Source organism: Giraffa tippelskirchi, chromosome 1 (assembly GCF_054371585.1).
Source record: "Giraffa tippelskirchi isolate mGirTip1 chromosome 1, T2T-mGirTip1v1.2.pri, whole genome shotgun sequence".
Taxonomy (NCBI): Eukaryota; Metazoa; Chordata; class Mammalia; order Artiodactyla; family Giraffidae; genus Giraffa; species Giraffa tippelskirchi.
Window position 1 is genome coordinate 180,659,738 of NC_137275.1, and position 16,384 is coordinate 180,676,121.

General features: G+C 41.3%; 2 protein-coding genes across 11 annotated transcripts in view; both read right to left on the reverse strand.

Annotated features, from left to right (window-relative positions):
* TRMO (tRNA methyltransferase O) lies at positions 1 to 14,790 on the reverse strand. Of its 10 annotated transcripts, none has more exons than XM_081511545.1 (6): positions 10,683 to 10,809; positions 9,151 to 9,281; positions 8,307 to 8,481; positions 7,311 to 7,468; positions 3,695 to 4,336; positions 1 to 471 (listed from the first exon to the last, which is right to left on the reverse strand). In XM_081511545.1, the coding sequence occupies exons 3-6, from the start codon at positions 8,333 to 8,335 to the stop codon at positions 212 to 214; spliced, it is 1,089 nt and encodes a 362-aa protein (XP_081367671.1). In that variant the 5' UTR covers positions 8,336 to 8,481; positions 9,151 to 9,281; positions 10,683 to 10,809; the 3' UTR covers positions 1 to 211. The 10 variants fall into 10 exon arrangements, with proteins under 10 accessions (XP_081367671.1, XP_081367660.1, XP_081367681.1 ...); XM_081511534.1 differs by having other exon boundaries at positions 10,508 to 10,809; XM_081511555.1 differs by lacking the exons at positions 9,151 to 9,281; positions 10,683 to 10,809 and adding an exon at positions 12,489 to 12,578.
* Positions 14,705 to 16,384, reverse strand: part of HEMGN (hemogen) — a 17,826-nt gene continuing 16,146 nt past the window's right edge. The window contains exon 5 of the mRNA XM_081511502.1: positions 14,705 to 14,864. Within this exon, the coding sequence (XP_081367628.1) occupies positions 14,758 to 14,864 (107 nt within the window). The 3' untranslated portion in view covers positions 14,705 to 14,757. The remainder of the gene's footprint in view (positions 14,865 to 16,384) is intronic.

The window sequence follows — 16,384 nt, forward strand, 5'->3', positions numbered from 1 at the left end:
ATGGTGATGTCTCCAAATTCTGTATCTTTATTAAAATACATGTTTTTTAAATAAATATTGTGAACAACCCAAATCACCAAATGAAAGCAGTGAGATCACAAAGTGTCATGTTGCTTCCTTTTGCAAAGAAGGCACATCATTAGCTTGTACTGATAACCCAACAGCCACACCCAAGTCAATTAGGCTGTCTTACAGGCTCCATGGAGGGTACTCACAACCCCAAAGACACCGGGGACTCCGCAGGCTTGCTCATGCGAACAGGCTCAGAAGCCGGCTTGATCCTTAGGACTTCTGCAAAACCATCACCAAACCAGCATGTGACGTGTGCTGTGTCTACTGTAAAGTAAAAAAGACGATCTTGGCAGAGCTTCCGTCGATATACAGACCGAGGATCAGCTGACAGCACAGCCTCGATGGCATGCCTTGCTTCCTCCGCTGACTGAAAATATTTAAACGAAACTTGACCAACACCTGCAATAAGAAGAAGACAGCTTGGGGATTCTCTGGCGGTCCAGTGGTGAGGACTTCACGCATTAACTGCCATGGGCCCAGGTTCAATTCCTGCTGGGGACGTAAGATCCCACAAGGCACATAGACCCCACCCCCGCCAAAAAAAAAGACCCCATGACTTAATTATCAAAATCATGCAAGTAAAATTTCAGTAGAGTGAGTTTAAATGTGGAGGCTGGTCGGAACCTTGAATATCACTTGGAAATCTACTTAGTCATCATAAAGAATGTCACCTTCAAGTGGTACTGTCATTATATTAAATTTATGCATACTCAGCCCAAATTCGAAATCTGCTGAGCAAAAAAAATCACGGCGATAATTTTCCTTAGCTTCCTAAGCAGGATAGCTGAGCTGAGCTTTTGTGCACCCAAAATGTCACTTTCCTATGCTCAATGTAGAAAGTGAAAGTTAGTCGCACAGTCCTATCCGACTCTTTGTGACCCCATGGACTGTAGCCTGCCCGGCTCCTCTGTCCATGAAATTCTCCAGGCAAGAATACTGGAGTGGGTTGCCATTTCCTTCTGCAGGGGATCTTCCCAACCCAGGGATCGAACCTGGGTCTCTTGCACTACAGGCAGATTCTTTACCAACTGAGCCACTAGGGAAGCTCAACGTAGACTTGAATTCAATTCCTTGTCATTTTCCTCTCAGAATGGAGGCATGGTCACTGAAAGGCATGACAGTCCCAGCATTCTCAGAAGGCCACACATACATCAAGGCAGGGGAGGGTGCCTCAGGCAGGGGAGGGTGTCACACACCCACAAGTAAAAGTAACGCTACTTTCTGTAAGAGTAATGGGAGAGCCCTTGTGAGAACAGTGAAGCAGGTTCACTAAGTTCAACATCATCACTGGGAAGAGGCTACACCATTCCTCAGGTTCGTATGTCAGTAAACATAGGAAGCGGAAAAATTTCCTATGTTTATGACACTGTGGGTGTGTTATAATTTTTAAAAATACATTACATACAAAACTTAAATAAAAGATTAACTGTGACCTAATTTTTAATAGCTGCCACATAACATACATCCAAACAAAGACCAGGCTCTTCCAGGAAGGCAGGTGCTTTACAGAATGTTGTCCCTGTTCAAAATATCACCTGGAGTGGTAGTGGGGGGTGGAGGTGCTGTCTTTATCCTTCTGAAAACAAATTCAGATTTTAGAAAACAGCCAAATATCACTTGGGGCTATGTCCAATTAAAAAGTTGGTAAAGTCACGAAATACAATCTCTGGTCAAAAACTGAGGACTAATTATGCAGTGCTAAGATTCCTTTAGTGTGTGGTACATAAAACAATTCTAAGGCCACTCTAAAAAGAAGAGTTCCCAAAACACCACACTGTTCAGTAACTGCTTCCCATAGAAGCTCCAGGTCTTCGCTTGGCTGTTCATTTGGCGTAGGTGCCTTTCCCTGCCTACTTATGTTTCCAAGCTCAGCCCAAATACTTATCCTTTCCTCCAAGAAGCCTTCTCAGATTTCCTCCCCAAGGAGATAGAAGCCTCTCCAGATTTTCTGCTCCCCAAGTCAGAATACACTCTCCTTCCTGTTCCCACAGCACTCTATTCCAGTGCCAATCCCACCTCCCCATTCCAACATCTTTTTATCCTTTCTAGACTCTAAACTTTCTGAAGTCATCTCTTATTTCTGTCCTGGCTCAAAATTCTGCTGCTATAAATCAATCAGCCCCCATTTTGTAGTTACAGTTCATTATTTTTCTTTTTAACCATTTTTTAAATCAGTAAGACATAATATAGCCTCTCAATGAACTGTAGTTTGAAAAACACAAAACTTTCCAAAGCAGAAAGCATCTCATAACCACCAGACAAGGGGCAAATATATGGTATTTCAGTGACCATGCCTTTTAGGCAGCACTGCTTTGTTCTACCACAAAATCCTAAACTGACTTTCCTTGGGAATTCCCTGGTGGTCCACTAGTTAGGACTCCGCGCTTTCACTGCTGAGGGTGTGGACTTAATCCTTGGTCAAGGAACTAAGACACTACAAGCCATGTGGGGTATGACCCCTCCAAAAAAAAAAACCCAAAACTGACTTCCTCCTCCCATGAACTGTGCTGCTGCTGTTTGTCACTAAGTCATGTCCCACTCTTTTGTGACCCCATGGACTGTGGCCTGCCAGGCTCCTCTGTCCAAGGGATTTCCCAGGCAAGAATACTGGAGTGGGTTGCGGATTTCTTCTCAGGGATCTTCCTGACCCAGGGATCGAACATGTGTTCCTGCACTACAGGTGGATTCTTTACCCATGAGCCATTAGGGAAGCCCCCCTATGAACTAGATGCAGTGATTAAACAATGTTCATAAAACTTTTAAAATAAAGAGATCAATTTAAAAATTAAATGTTCTGTTTAAACACAGAGCCTTAGGATAGAATGAGAAGCACAACCACCTACTGGCAGGTGAAATCTGACATCTCCTTGGCAACAACTAACTGGCTACTTCTTACTGGAACCACTGAACCCACTTCCTTAAGGGGCCCTTCCTTCATTCTAGACAGCTGCTTGGAATCTGCTTGTGGGCTTGAAAAACCAGATAACAATGTTTGTTAACATTATGTATTAAACAGGTGCCAAGTAAAAGCCCTGTGGCAGCTCTTCTGCAGTGCTGGGACTTTATAGGGACAATTTCTGTGGTAAGACACTCTTTCCTTCTTACTACTGGGCTCTGTGCCAAAGGTTGAGCTATTGGCCACCTGACAGTTAAAATAAGATGAGATATTTCTCTAGTCAGCGAGTGAAACAGATGAAAGAAAATCTATCTAAGTATAGAACAAGCACAACTTAGCGTCTGAATGCCATTTGAGAACTCCAAGAACTACTGCTATGAATTGACAAGAGGCCCTATTCCTGGGCAGCAGCTGTCCTCAGTAAACTGAGTGGCTGGGACTCTGTGCTGAACAGCTGCTGACTGAGAGCCATCAGATGATGACATTGTCCAAGTTTGATTTTATACTCCTGCGTTTCTTTACAAGTCATAATGACCAATACTCTATATACCTGCCCTCAGAAATATCAATCTGGTCTATGGCCATACCACCCTGAATATGCCTAATGTCATCTCGGAAGCTAAGCAGGGTCGGGCCTGGTTAGTATTTGGATGGGAGAAATACCAAGTTTGCCACATCTCCTAGCAAAGGCTCATCTCTTATTCACAAACAAGAAGTGGAAAGTACCTGGTTCACCTGTGCTGAGGTGCTCAAGGTCCATCTCTGCATGAGGAGTAAACCGGACTTCCAAGTTGGCCACGGGGGCCTCTCTCACCCAGGCAGGGACCACGCTGCAATGGGCTGCACCGGCCACCCTGGAAGGAGCCTTGGGGGACATCTCTGGGCTGTGTCCTTCTGGAACCACTGCTTCTTCCCCTCTCTTCAGCCTGCTATCTTCTTGTTCCTCTGAAGGGCTCTTCTCCTGGCTATGTGGGCCACTTTGCTCTTGTGCCACCCTGGGACTGGATTCTTCACCCAACTCTGCTGCTCTCTCCCTGGGCTCAGGTGAGCTTTGCTGGGTGTTTGCTGGGTCATCAGATCCCGCGTTGTTTTCCCCTGAAGTTCTATCTTCAGGACACTTGGGTTTCTCCTTAGCGCAGTGGCAGGACTGTGATTGCCTGTACCCTGAGAGCTGTTGCCAGTCACAGCCATCAGTCTCGCCCTCAGACTGGGACATGGTTTTCGGTATATGTCGGTTATTCTCTGAGGTGAAGTCCCCTGAAGACTCAATCAGATTTTGCGGTGAGTCATAATCAGCTATGTAGGGCTTTATGTCTAGTACAGGTGTGCCATGAATCATGTCAATTCCAGAAAGGTACACAGCTCCACCTGTTAATGTGAAAAACATCTTAGAAATATTAACAATGAAGAACGGCACAAATGATTAGAGACTCAACACCATCTGTCTAAACCTCACCAGCCTTAGTCACAATTCCCTCACGCACCGGGCTCTCGTACACCTGGTGCCAATACACACTTCTTCTACCCAGAAACCCATTCTCTTTTTAACCTGTCAGACTGCTGCTTACTCTTCAAGGCTCTCATGTAACACCTCCTTTACAGAGCCTTTCTGGCTCTTTCAGACAAAAGTGTTCTTTCCTCTGGGTTCTGCAGAGGAACCTGTGCCCAAACTTCACCTGGAGCCCTTGTCACACGGTCTGGCAATGGCCTTAGAGTCTCTCCCCCTTGACAGTGAGTAAGCCTTCGAGCACTAGATGGGGGCCAGCCCACCTTTGCATCACTGGAGGTTTCTAATTTTGTTCCAAGTACATCAGAAAGAAAGATAGTTGCTCAGTCATGTCCGACTCTTTGAGATCGCATGGACTGTAACCCACCAGGTTCCTCTGCCCATGGAATTTTCCAGGCAAGAGTACTAGAGTGGGTTGCCATTTCCTTCTCCAGGGAATCTTCCTGATGCAAGGATTGAACCCAGGTCTCCTGCATTACAGGCAGATACTTTACTGTTTGAGCTATCAGGGAAGCCCAGGTACATCAGAGTCCTCAGTATTACCTCTGTGGGACTGATGATGGTTTCTACCGTGGCAAACAGCATCTAAGGTGGCCCTGTGATGCTCATCTCCTAGTGGTATGTAATTCTCTCCTCTTGAGTATGACTTGATATCACTCCAGTGACTATGTTATCTAAGACTCCTGCATTTGCTGCAGACTCAATTGAGAGACTCTTCTTGTGGGCTTGATGAAGCAAGCAGCCATGCTGGGAAAGTCCATACAACAAAGTACTGTGGGCGGTCCTGAGGTGCTGTGGGCTGCCTCTAGGAGCTGGAGGCAGCCACCAGCCAAAAACCAGCGAGAGGCCAGGACTCTCAGGATCACAACTAGAAGGAAGTGAATTCTGCCTATGACCAGAGTGGGCTTGGAAGTGGATTCTTCCACAGTCAAACCTCAAGAAAAGAACTCATTCCACATGACACCTTCACTGAAACTTGATAAGACTCTAAGCAAGGACCCAGCTAAGCTGTGTCCCAGCTCCCTAAGCCATAGAAACATCATAATGTCTTAAACATGTAATAAATGTGTGCTGTTTAAACTGATAAGGGTGTGGTAATTTGTTACACAGCAAGAGAAATATAATATTCCATCATATAATTAAGCAGAACATAAGTCACCATTGCCAAATACTAAGGAAAGGTCTCCTGCTGTCCCACTTATACAGCTGTTGTCCAGTTAGTAGACTCTGCTGCAGAGTCTACTAACATGACTCTTGGAAAACTGGTCCAATGCGAATCAAAAAGCTGCATGTGATCACACGTGATCCTATCTTCATTTAAGAAAAACATGACTAACACAGGACTCTGATTTCTAAAACATGCTTATTGTGAATGAACCTGGAACTTTGGAAAGAAGATTTTGAACTTTCTAAGTGACAGATTGTGCCTAATGGCGTCTGCAAAAGACATGGGGGTACAAGTGAGAGTTCAAGGGATTTGAAGTCAGACAAACTCTTGTCTGGATGCCATTGGGTAAATTATCAAACATCCAAGACCTCAGTGCTCTCATTCACAACAGTCAGACTGCTACTCTACCCAGTCCACGAGCCACTGTGAGATAACGTACATGAACATGCTTTATAAACTGCAAAGCACCACAAAAACACTGGTCATCCTTATAATGCTTACTTATAAGAGTGTCTATAGTGCTGCTGTGTTTTGTCTTCACCTCTTTGATTTGATCTTCCCCATTAGAATGCTAAGTTCCTCTGGAGAGCAGGGATTTTTATCTAAATTTGTCACTATATCCCCAGCACCTAGAATAATGCTTGACACATACCCAGTGCTCAGAAAATACGTGTGGGTTGCACAATCATAAAATGTTCCAGTATTATTATCCAAGTTGGTTAGCCATCACAAATTGAGAAAACTCAAGTTGGATTGGCTCTAGAATTTTTCTCGAAAACCTAACCAAGGCCTTGTTGAATATAATCCAGCAAGGGAGTTCAAGCTCTCAGAGAGAACAAACGAAGTAATGGCTCTCATCTTTTTAGCCTGTAATGTACCCTTAGAGCCTTCGTAAGATCCTCAAAAAATATCCCACAGTGAATTCTTCTCCTTTGGCCACTTTATAAACAAGCAAGCTGAAGCCTGGAATGTCTCCTGATTTCCTATATACCTGCCACTCCATCTTCTGCCTCTTTCACAAATGTGCTGATCAGGTTGGAGGGATTTGAGAATCGGAAGCTTTCAAAAACGAACAGCTCAGTAACAATGTTATATACAAGCACGCAGTTAAAACTAATCTAGTATTCTACACAGGTCCTCTCACAATCTGACAGATGTTCAATCTATGGGGTCTTCATCCCAGCCCTCTGCCTCATGTCTCAATGGACACAGCAGCACTGCAGCTAGATGCTCGTTCATTCCTCGGGACTGCAAGGAAAAAATGACCGACCACCCCATGTGCTGACCATATATGCACGTGCAACCAGTTACTGTGAGTTAAATCTTGAGCATGTCCAATTATTTTTAGATCATTTTGTATTTACAGAATTTCAAGTCAGAAAAAATTTGGTTGCTAATTTAATGATTGTGAAATCTCAAGAGTTATTTTGAAATAATAACTTCTGATAAGTGCAGTGACATAAACTAACTCTGAGCATCCTATGAGAGCTTATTTCAAAGTGTTTCAATGCTCACATTCCTTTAATCATTTCATTCTCTTCAATATCTGGCGGGTTTCAGGGGCTAACACCATTTGTATTTCTATGAATAACAGCCAGTGCTGAGTACTATGTTGATTTTATAAGACTTCTTTTGGTTAAGGAAAAAAAGGTAAAAGTAGAAATTACCTTCTACCCTTTCCAGTTTTGCCAGGGTCAGTCCTATTGCATTGGGACGATGTGGGCTCCTTGTAGAGAAAACGCCAGTCTTTGCACCATTCAGCCTAGGAGGCTGTACTTTTGCCTTACAGCTCAAATGACCATTTTTGTGAAAAACAAACAAAATCCTATTGAAAATAAACCAAATTACTGAGTAAGAAAAGAAGACAAAGAAATTAATCTATCATAATGATATAGAGGATGAAAAAACTGTAATCCTCACAAACTAAAACAGAAAGAGTGTTTTTAATAGTATTAAAATATGATCAGTGGGGGAAAAATTGTTGGGGTGAGGAAGAATGAACGGAGACAAAATTCCAAGTGACGGCAAGTAACGCTAGTATAACACAGGCCTTAATATAGCTAACACTTTACTTAAAAGTATCAAGATTTCTAAGGTCTCTTTTGTCTTTTAGGAAGATTAGACTTAATACTTCACAGGTCTAGAGCAAAGTCCACAAACTTCTCCTTTAAAGGAGCAGCTGGAAAACATTTTAAGGTTTGCAGGTCAACCAGTCTCTGCTATAAACATTCAACTCTGCTACTGTAGCACAAAAGCAGCCACAGCCAACACATAAATGAATGCTAGTGGTTGTGTTCCCATAAACTTACTTACAAAAACAGAAGATGAGATGGGTTTGCTCCATGGGCCATAGCTTGTTGACCCCTGGTCTAGAAGACAGAATAATGACCCATGGGCAGAACTGAGGTCTACAGATTTCAGCTCAACAGAAGTCATCCATCACAATTAGAACAACTGCAAATGGAATGTGCCCCTTCAGTGGATCCCACACTTCCTTGAGGGTGTCCAAGTTATGCCAACATTCACATTCATGCCTACAGTCCAAGAATCCCACGCAATAGATAAGGGTGGTCTGGATGGCAGTCTCCAAGGGTGCTTCCAACTGGAGTACTCAGAGACAAGTTCTGGTTCAGAGTACCATTTCTAACTATAAAACAACTTACCAAACATGAGAAAACTGTTCTAAGCCCATCAAGGAGTGTTCAGGATTATTAAAGATGCTTTTTCTAATCCTCAAACAAGCCCGTGAATGGCTACAAATGGATGGCTGCCTTGGAGTACCATTCTTGGCTGAGAAACAGGATTCCAAGTAACCAATTGGTTCAGTTAAAAGATTCCCTACAGAAGAAAATTACGTAAGAAATCATTAATCAAAAGGTCAAGTAGAATGAAATAATGCCATTTGCAGTATCACAGACAGACCTAGGGGCTTCCCTGGTAGCTCAGCTGGTAAAGAATCCACCTGCAATGCAGGAGACCCTGGTTTGATTCCTGTGTCGGGAAGATTCCCTGGAGAAGGAATAGGCTACCCACTCCAGTATTCTTGGGCTTCCCTGGTGGCTCAGAAGGTAAAGAATCCACCTGCAATGAGGGAGATCTGGGTTCTATCCCTGGGTTGGAAAGATCCCCCAGAGAAGCGCATGGTAACCCACTCCAGTATTCTTGTCTAAAGAATCCCCATGGACAGACAGATTGGCCATGGGGCGGCAAAGAGTCAGACATGACTGAGCAACTAAGCACAGCACAGTACAGACAGACCTAGAGATTATCATGCTAAGTAAGCCAAACTTCATGCTAAGTGAGAAAGCCAAATACATGATATTGCTTATAGGTGGAATCTAAAAAAAAAAAAAAAAGATAGAAATGAACTTATTTACAAAACAAATAGACTCACAGACAGAAAACAAATTTATGGTTACCAAAAGGGGAAGAGGAGGATAAATTAGGAGTTTGGGCTTAACATATACACACTATTCTACCTAAAACAGATAGCCAAAAATGACCTACTATGGGAGAATCCCAGGGACGGGGGAGCCTGGTGGGCTGCCGTCTATGGGGTCGCACAGAGTCGGACACGACTGAAGCGATTTAGCAGCAGCATACAGCATGGAGAACCATACTCAATATCTTATAATAACCTATAATGGAAGAGAATATATAAAAATAATACACATATAGATGTAACTGAATCACTTTGCTGTACACCTGAAACTAATGGAAGAGAATATATAAAAATAATACACATATAGATATAACTGAATCACTTTGCTGTACACCTGAAACTAATATAGTATATATCTACTATATTTCAATAAAAATTTTTAAAAATAAAATATAAAAATTTTTAAAAAAGAAGGCACAATTTTCTACATAATAGTGTTAACACAATGTATTAAAACCCACCATCATTATTTTTCTTTTCCAAGCAGGCAAAAACAAAAAAAATAAAATAAAAGGTCAAGAACAGATGTAGGAAGACGTGTTTTCTTTAACACATCGATTTCACAGTTTTAAAATCTACCAGATGTTTCGTGCATGCGTGTATGTTCAGTCGTGTCCAACTTTGTGACATCCCAGACTATAGCTGTCCAACTTTGTGATGCCTCAGACTATAGCTGGCCAGGCTTCTCTGTCCATGGAATTTTCCAGGCAAGAATACTGGAGTGGGTTGCCATTTCCTACTCCAGGGGATCTTCCTGACCCAGGTATCCAATCTGCATCTCCTGCCTTGGCAGGTGTATTCTTTACCACTGAGCCACCAGGGAAGCCTCTACCAGATGTTCAGTCCAGTTCAGTCGCTCAGTCATGTCTGACTCTTTGCAACCCCATGGACCACAGCACGCCAGATGTTATGCAACTATAAAACAAGATTCTTATAACATTCATAAGTACATATAAATATCCTCATCATTATATATGCATTGTTATATCCTTTTAGATAATAAACTGAAAAGAACATGGGTGAAAGGAAAAATTCATTTTTAGAAGACTTACTATAATTCAAATTCTATGCTACCATAACTATGTATGTGACCTTGGTCAGGACTATGGAGTATTTCAAATAGAGGGAATAAGGTGCACAAAGTTAAATGACAAATTTTCTAGCATAAGAAGGGAACAAACCAGTTTGACTGACTGGAGTGTGCAATACAAGGCAAAGAATAATAAAAGATAAGGAAACTGGTTGCATATAAGATGCTTTCAATTGAAAACAACAGAATACATGAATCGAACTAGTTCTAAGCAATAAAGGGAGTGCACGGGGTCACAGTACACAGTAGTTCTTAGTGCACGTGGTTGTTTTGCCAAGACCTTGCCAACCTTAGCCACCAAAGAGCAAGAGAGATGACATCATCCCGCTCACCTCAGACACATCACGTGGTCGCCTGAACACATGATCCGTAACTTCGCAATAAGTAGGAAAAACGACCCTTGACCATTTAAGGTCTCGCATGTCCCGTCTCCCCTCTGCAGTGAAAGCGGTTCCCTGCTCTTGGAGTTCTTAACGCGCGCAGAACAGCCAGCCTTTTAGAAGTTACCTGTCTCCAACGCCGGCTTCACACACCCGCACGGGGTCGCTGTGGCGCGAGGCCTGGACTCTTTCAAGTCGCGCATGGCTACGGGTCACACAGGAGGCCAACCAATGCGTTCAAACCTTCCGCTTCCGGTTTCCCTACCTGGCGCCTGCGTAGTAGCTGTGCTGGCGATGGCGCCAAGATCGAGCACGCGCGGGGCGGGGGCGCTAGGGGAGTGAGGCTCCGGGCGGGGGATGTCAGAGGCTACCGCTAGGTGGCGGTTAGAGGTTGAAGCCCTTATTCCGCTTCTGAATCTGTCTTGTCCTGTCTCGCGCCGACCCGCTTCAGTTTAGGGTCCAAGTTACCGCCCTTTCCATTGAGAACAAGTCGATGAAGGTTTATGCATAAAGATACTCGAAATGATAAGCAACCTACACACCCAACGCATGACGCTAATACATAAAAAGAATATGTATATGAATATGTATATGTATATGCAGTTATCACATAGCGAGATGACGGGATGTTAGAAAATGTTAATACTTCCTGAGTAGTGGGAATACACAGATGGTCATTTATACTTCTCTGTATGCTCCCAATTTTTCCATAATAAAAATGATGTTTCGTCAGAAAAGAAACCCAAATAAACCTCGTTTCAAATCTAATGGATGTGTAGCCCTACACCAGAGTAGGTAGGGATGAGAAGTGTGGACTATTCCTTATGCTCCGTACCTCACGAGAACTGAAGCGAGAATGAAACTGAGTCAACGGCCATATACATTGGGGTTGTAGTGGTTGTTTTGGGGAAGCTCTAAAAAGTTGAGGGCCTACAAGAATCAGTTTTCAGCCCTTGCGATGACCAGTTATCCCTGTAGCACTAGCCTGGCCTCTTACGTGTGTGTGTGTGTGTGTGTGTGTGTGTATTAGTCTCTCGGTTGTGTCCGACTCTTTGTGACCTCATGGACTGTAACCTGCCAGGCTCTTCTGTCCACGTAATTCTCCAGGCAAGAATGCTGGAGTGGGTAGCCATTCACTTCTCCAGGGCATCTTCCCCACCCAGGTACTGAACCCAGGTCTCCTGCATTGCAGGCAGATTCTTAACCATCTAAGCCACCAAGGCCTCTTACCTACTTACATGTAAACTCATCTCTCATCTGTATATTTATAAAGTTTCTCTGTATACTTAAGGGAGAAGGCAATGGCACCCCACTCCAGTATCCTTGCCTGAAAATCCCATGGACGGAGGAGCCTGGTAGGCTACAGTCCATGGGGTCGCTAAGAGTCGGACACGACAGAGAGACTTCACTTTCACTTTTCCCTTTCATGCACCGGAGAAGGAAATGGCAACCCACTCCAGTATTCTTGCCTGGAGAATCCCAGGGACGGCGGAGCCTGGCGAACTGCCGTCTATGGGGTCGCACAGAGTCGGACACGACAGAAGCGACTTAGCAGCAGCAGCAGCAGCTGTATACTTAATTCTACTTCTGAGTTTTTTATCCTGTTTTTTCTTGGCCGGGGGGAGAGAGACATATTGCCTGAAAAACAAGTTATTCAAGATCATAGGAACACATGTACACCCATGGCGGATTCATGTCAATGTATGGCAAAACCAATACAATATTGTAAAGTAAAAAAATAAATTTTTTAAAAAAATCATAAAACTCCACAGATTTAAAAGTTTAACAACCATGAAAAGCTGTTCCTAAACATGTTCATTTGTCATGAACTAATAGACCACTATTAGAAAATAACCATCAGAAGGAGTCAAAGATTTAAAGAGAGGATTGTGGGTTTTAAAACAAAAACTTCACAAACTGATAAAATTCATACCCCTACGTGTCCTCTGATAGGTTTTCTTCCACGTGAAATTTGGAAAAGAATGCCTTCATTCTGTTTTCAGGAGGAAACAGTTCTGGGCAGCTATGAAACAAAAGTAAATTGAAAACTGTTGAGCTCTTTGCACGATGTAAAACTGGGGCCGTAATGACTGAAATTTTCCACTAGATGGGGGTGTTGCTAAAAGTGATAGTCGCTTTGTGGCCCAACAGAGGTATTTGCTTTCTTGGCCTTAGATATCATATACAATGACAGTCACGCCAAAAATACGATACCAAGTGTGACATGTTCTGAAATGCATAGCAGACTTGGAGACATTGATGAAGTAGATTTCCACTTGATTTAAAGGGAAAAGTTCTCTTTATGTAAAGCAGAAGCTTAAATATGTAGCATTTTCATTATATGATTTGCAATGTTTATTATCCTGTCTAGAGGATATATGCAATGGCACCCCACTCCAGTACTCTTGCCTGGAAAATCCCATGGACAGAGGAGCCTGGTAGGCTGCAGTCCATGGGGTCGCTAAGAGTTGGACACAACTGAGCGACTTCACTTTCACTTTTCACTTTTCACTTTTCACTTTCATGCACTGGAGAAGGAAATGGCAACCCACTCCAGTGTTCTTGCCTGGAGAATCCCAGGGACGGGGGAGCCTGGTGGGCTTCCGTCTATGGGGTTGCACAGAGTCGGACACGACTGAAGCAACAACAGCAGCAGCAGCAGCAGAGGATATATGATTATATAAATAACCATTATACATGATTATTTGCAGTTTATGATGCAACCTTTTCTCTAGAGGTAGGATCTAGGAATCTGCCTAAAAAAAAAAATTAACCAAACCCTAAATGATTCAAAGTAGGTATCTGCCTACACTTTGAGAAACACTTCTCAGTATAATGATTCTTTTTTTTTTTTTTCTTAGTTGCAGCCCAGAGGATCTTTGTTGTGGTTTTCAGGCTTAGGTGCCCCGTGGCATATGGGATCTTAATTCCCTGACCAGGGATCAAACTGCATCCCCTATACTGGAAGGCGGATTTTTAACCACTGAACCACCAGGGGTGACCCAGTATAATGATTCTTAATCTTTCATTGAGTGAAGGATCCTTCTGAAAATCAATTAAAGCTCTGGATCTTATCACACATGATATTAGATTTAATATCATAAGATTCATGGATTTTAAAGAACAAACGTTGCACCCACAATGAGAGGAGGGTAGCCCAAGGTAGGGCTAGATGGATTCTTGCCAGACTTTAATTCTGCTATTCCACATGGACCCTGCATTAACTCTAGTACATTGCACGCAGTTCTTGAACATATCTTGAATTCATCCTTCTCTGTGTCACATACAATAATGTTGCTATCCTCACCTATAATACAAATCTTCTCCAACTTTCAAGGCTCCACTCGTATAATTTTTTCAGGTCACTCTGGCAAAAAAATGGGTATTCCCTTGGTTGTATCTTCTATCCACAAGCATTAGCATTACTCTCTTCTTTTGTAATTACTTGTTTTCTGTCTTATTCCTCCACGAGACTAAACTCCTAGTAGGTAAGGACTATGTGTTATAGGTCTTCTGACCCTCACAGTGCTTACCATGATGCTGTCCACACACTTAAACATGTACTAATGATTTAATGTACATTTTGCACAATTACAATATTTTAAAAGTAAAAACAGAAAATCAAAATTCAAATATGCAAGTACATACATCACTCCAAAATATCTTTAAAGAAGTCCTAGAATGATAAGAACTGTTAAAATTATTAAATTACTAAAAGCCAACTGAAGCCTGCATAAAATTTTGATACTATTGTTACATTAATAATTGATCAAAGTTTATAAGAAAACTATATACTTCCCCAAATTTTAATTGTTCAGCCTTAGAAATGGATAAAAGGAGGGCTTGATAATTTCCCCCAAGAGCAAACATTTCTTTGATTAATTCTTAAGGGGAGTAAAACTAGTAAGTCTGTTCCCACCATTGTCCTCTCCCCAGAATGCACATACATACACATATGTGCACACACGTGCACACACATACACACTAGCAGAATATTGTCTATGTGGTAGAGCCTGAGAAAACACATTAATTCTTGCTTTCAGATATAGTCTATAAATCTATAGACTATATATCGATAGGCAGGGGGATACTGTTAAAATATTAACGAATATTGTAGAGATTTCTACCATATTTTGAGAAAATCACACATGCAATGTACTAAGATGTGTATTTTGTTAGATGACTATGAAGGTTGAACATTGTTAAAACAAAACATAACTGTAGATGTCATTTTCTGGGTTACTCTCTTGAGGCACATTTCGAATTTCTATTATCTCTGGTTCTTCTGCTTTGGGATTTTCCTTCATTTCTGTAAAATAAAAAAAAAAATGTGAAAATAGATTCAATTAACGGTATTGGGACAATTGGCTATCCATTTGGAGAAAAAAAATTACTTCACACTTTTCACAGAAACAAATCTCAGATGAATTAAAGATTTCAATATTAAGATACAATAAATGTTGTAGAAACAATAGAATGTTTCTTTAATCTTAACATTTTAAAAGCCTTTCTAAGCAGACCACAGACTAGAAGCCATAAAGAAAATGATTGACAGGTTTGAATCATTAAAAACTAAAATCATGACAAGTTTGAGTAACTAAAAACTAACATTAAAATTTTGGTCATATAGATGTCCAAACCTCTATAAACAAAGTTAAACTGTAAACAACAAGAATAAAAATGTTTATGACTCAACTTATATGTAGGCAAAGATTTAATAACTATTATTTAAAGAGATTTTTAATCAAAAAGATAGATATCCAAAATATAAAATGGAGCAAGTATTCAAACAGGTGATTCTCAAAAGGAAAAACTTAAATTCATAATAATCGTAAAAGTAAGCCTGGTAGCATAAGTCATTAAAAAAAGTGGAAATTAAAACAATTAGGTTGGTTGGTCTTTAAAAACCTAGCAGATAGGCGCAGATTTTTAAAACATAATCATGTGCACTGTTGGCAAGGGCATGGGGACTAGGCACTTACATAAATTCTTGGATTCTGTGAATTGCTACATTTGGGCTAGTCTGACTGAATGTATCCAGACTTTAAATGCTGGTACAGTTTGGCCTAGCAATTCAATTTCTAGGAATTTATCCAAGGAAGTAATCAGATCAACTGAAGCTTCCAGTACCTTAGTTTCCTTAACTATAAAAATAAGGACACATTATTCATCCACTAGGTTTCTAACATTGAATAAAGTAATTCAAAAAAATGTTTAATAGAGAGTCTGGCAGATAGAAAGTGCCATATAAATTTTAGTTAAACAACTGTTACTTCCAATGATGTTCCTTGAACATTGTTACAATAGTAAAACTTGGCAGTAACCTAGGTGTTCATCATTATAAGGACTGATTGAATAAATTGCTGTATATATAGCATAATACTGGACGATTGTTACAAAGATGTCATTAGAATAGCCACAATATATATGGCATGTGAAAAAAAGCAGGTTATAAAATAGAATGTATTGTACCATCTCATTTGTTAAAACAAAATCTTAACATTGGGGATCAGAGATAGGAAGTGGTATCATAAGGCACTTTATAGTCACTTAGATATTGCTTTAATTTATTATAATGAACATTTATAACTATCATTATAGCAATTTTATAATCATCAAAAAGGAAGACATTTCTACTTGTTTGGCAAGACAAAGAGAAAACAAGATAAGCATTAATTGCCAAAAAGCATAAAATAATTAATTAATTGCCTGTCTTAATCTCACTGGGTTTAGAATAAAACCATGAGAATCTGGGGCTATGTTGATTGGAGCCGCATCTCCAGCAGGGGACTCCTGTCAATACAGGTAGTGTTTCATATGTCTGCTTTT

What these genes read in the sequence shown, in the direction of transcription:
- TRMO (XM_081511517.1), bottom strand. Translation starts at nt 10,758, where the DNA reads ATGCGCGACTTGAAAGAGTCCAGGCCTCGCGCCACAGCGACCCCGTGC. An exon ending in GAACAGTTTTCTCATGTTTG is followed by an intron (nt 7,469 to 8,306) that starts GTAAGTTGTTTT and finishes TATTTTCAATAG; the next exon opens with GATTTTGTTTGTTTTTCACA. An exon ending in AAAACTGGAAAGGGTAGAAG is followed by an intron (nt 4,337 to 7,310) that starts GTAATTTCTACT and finishes TCACATTAACAG; the next exon opens with GTGGAGCTGTGTACCTTTCT.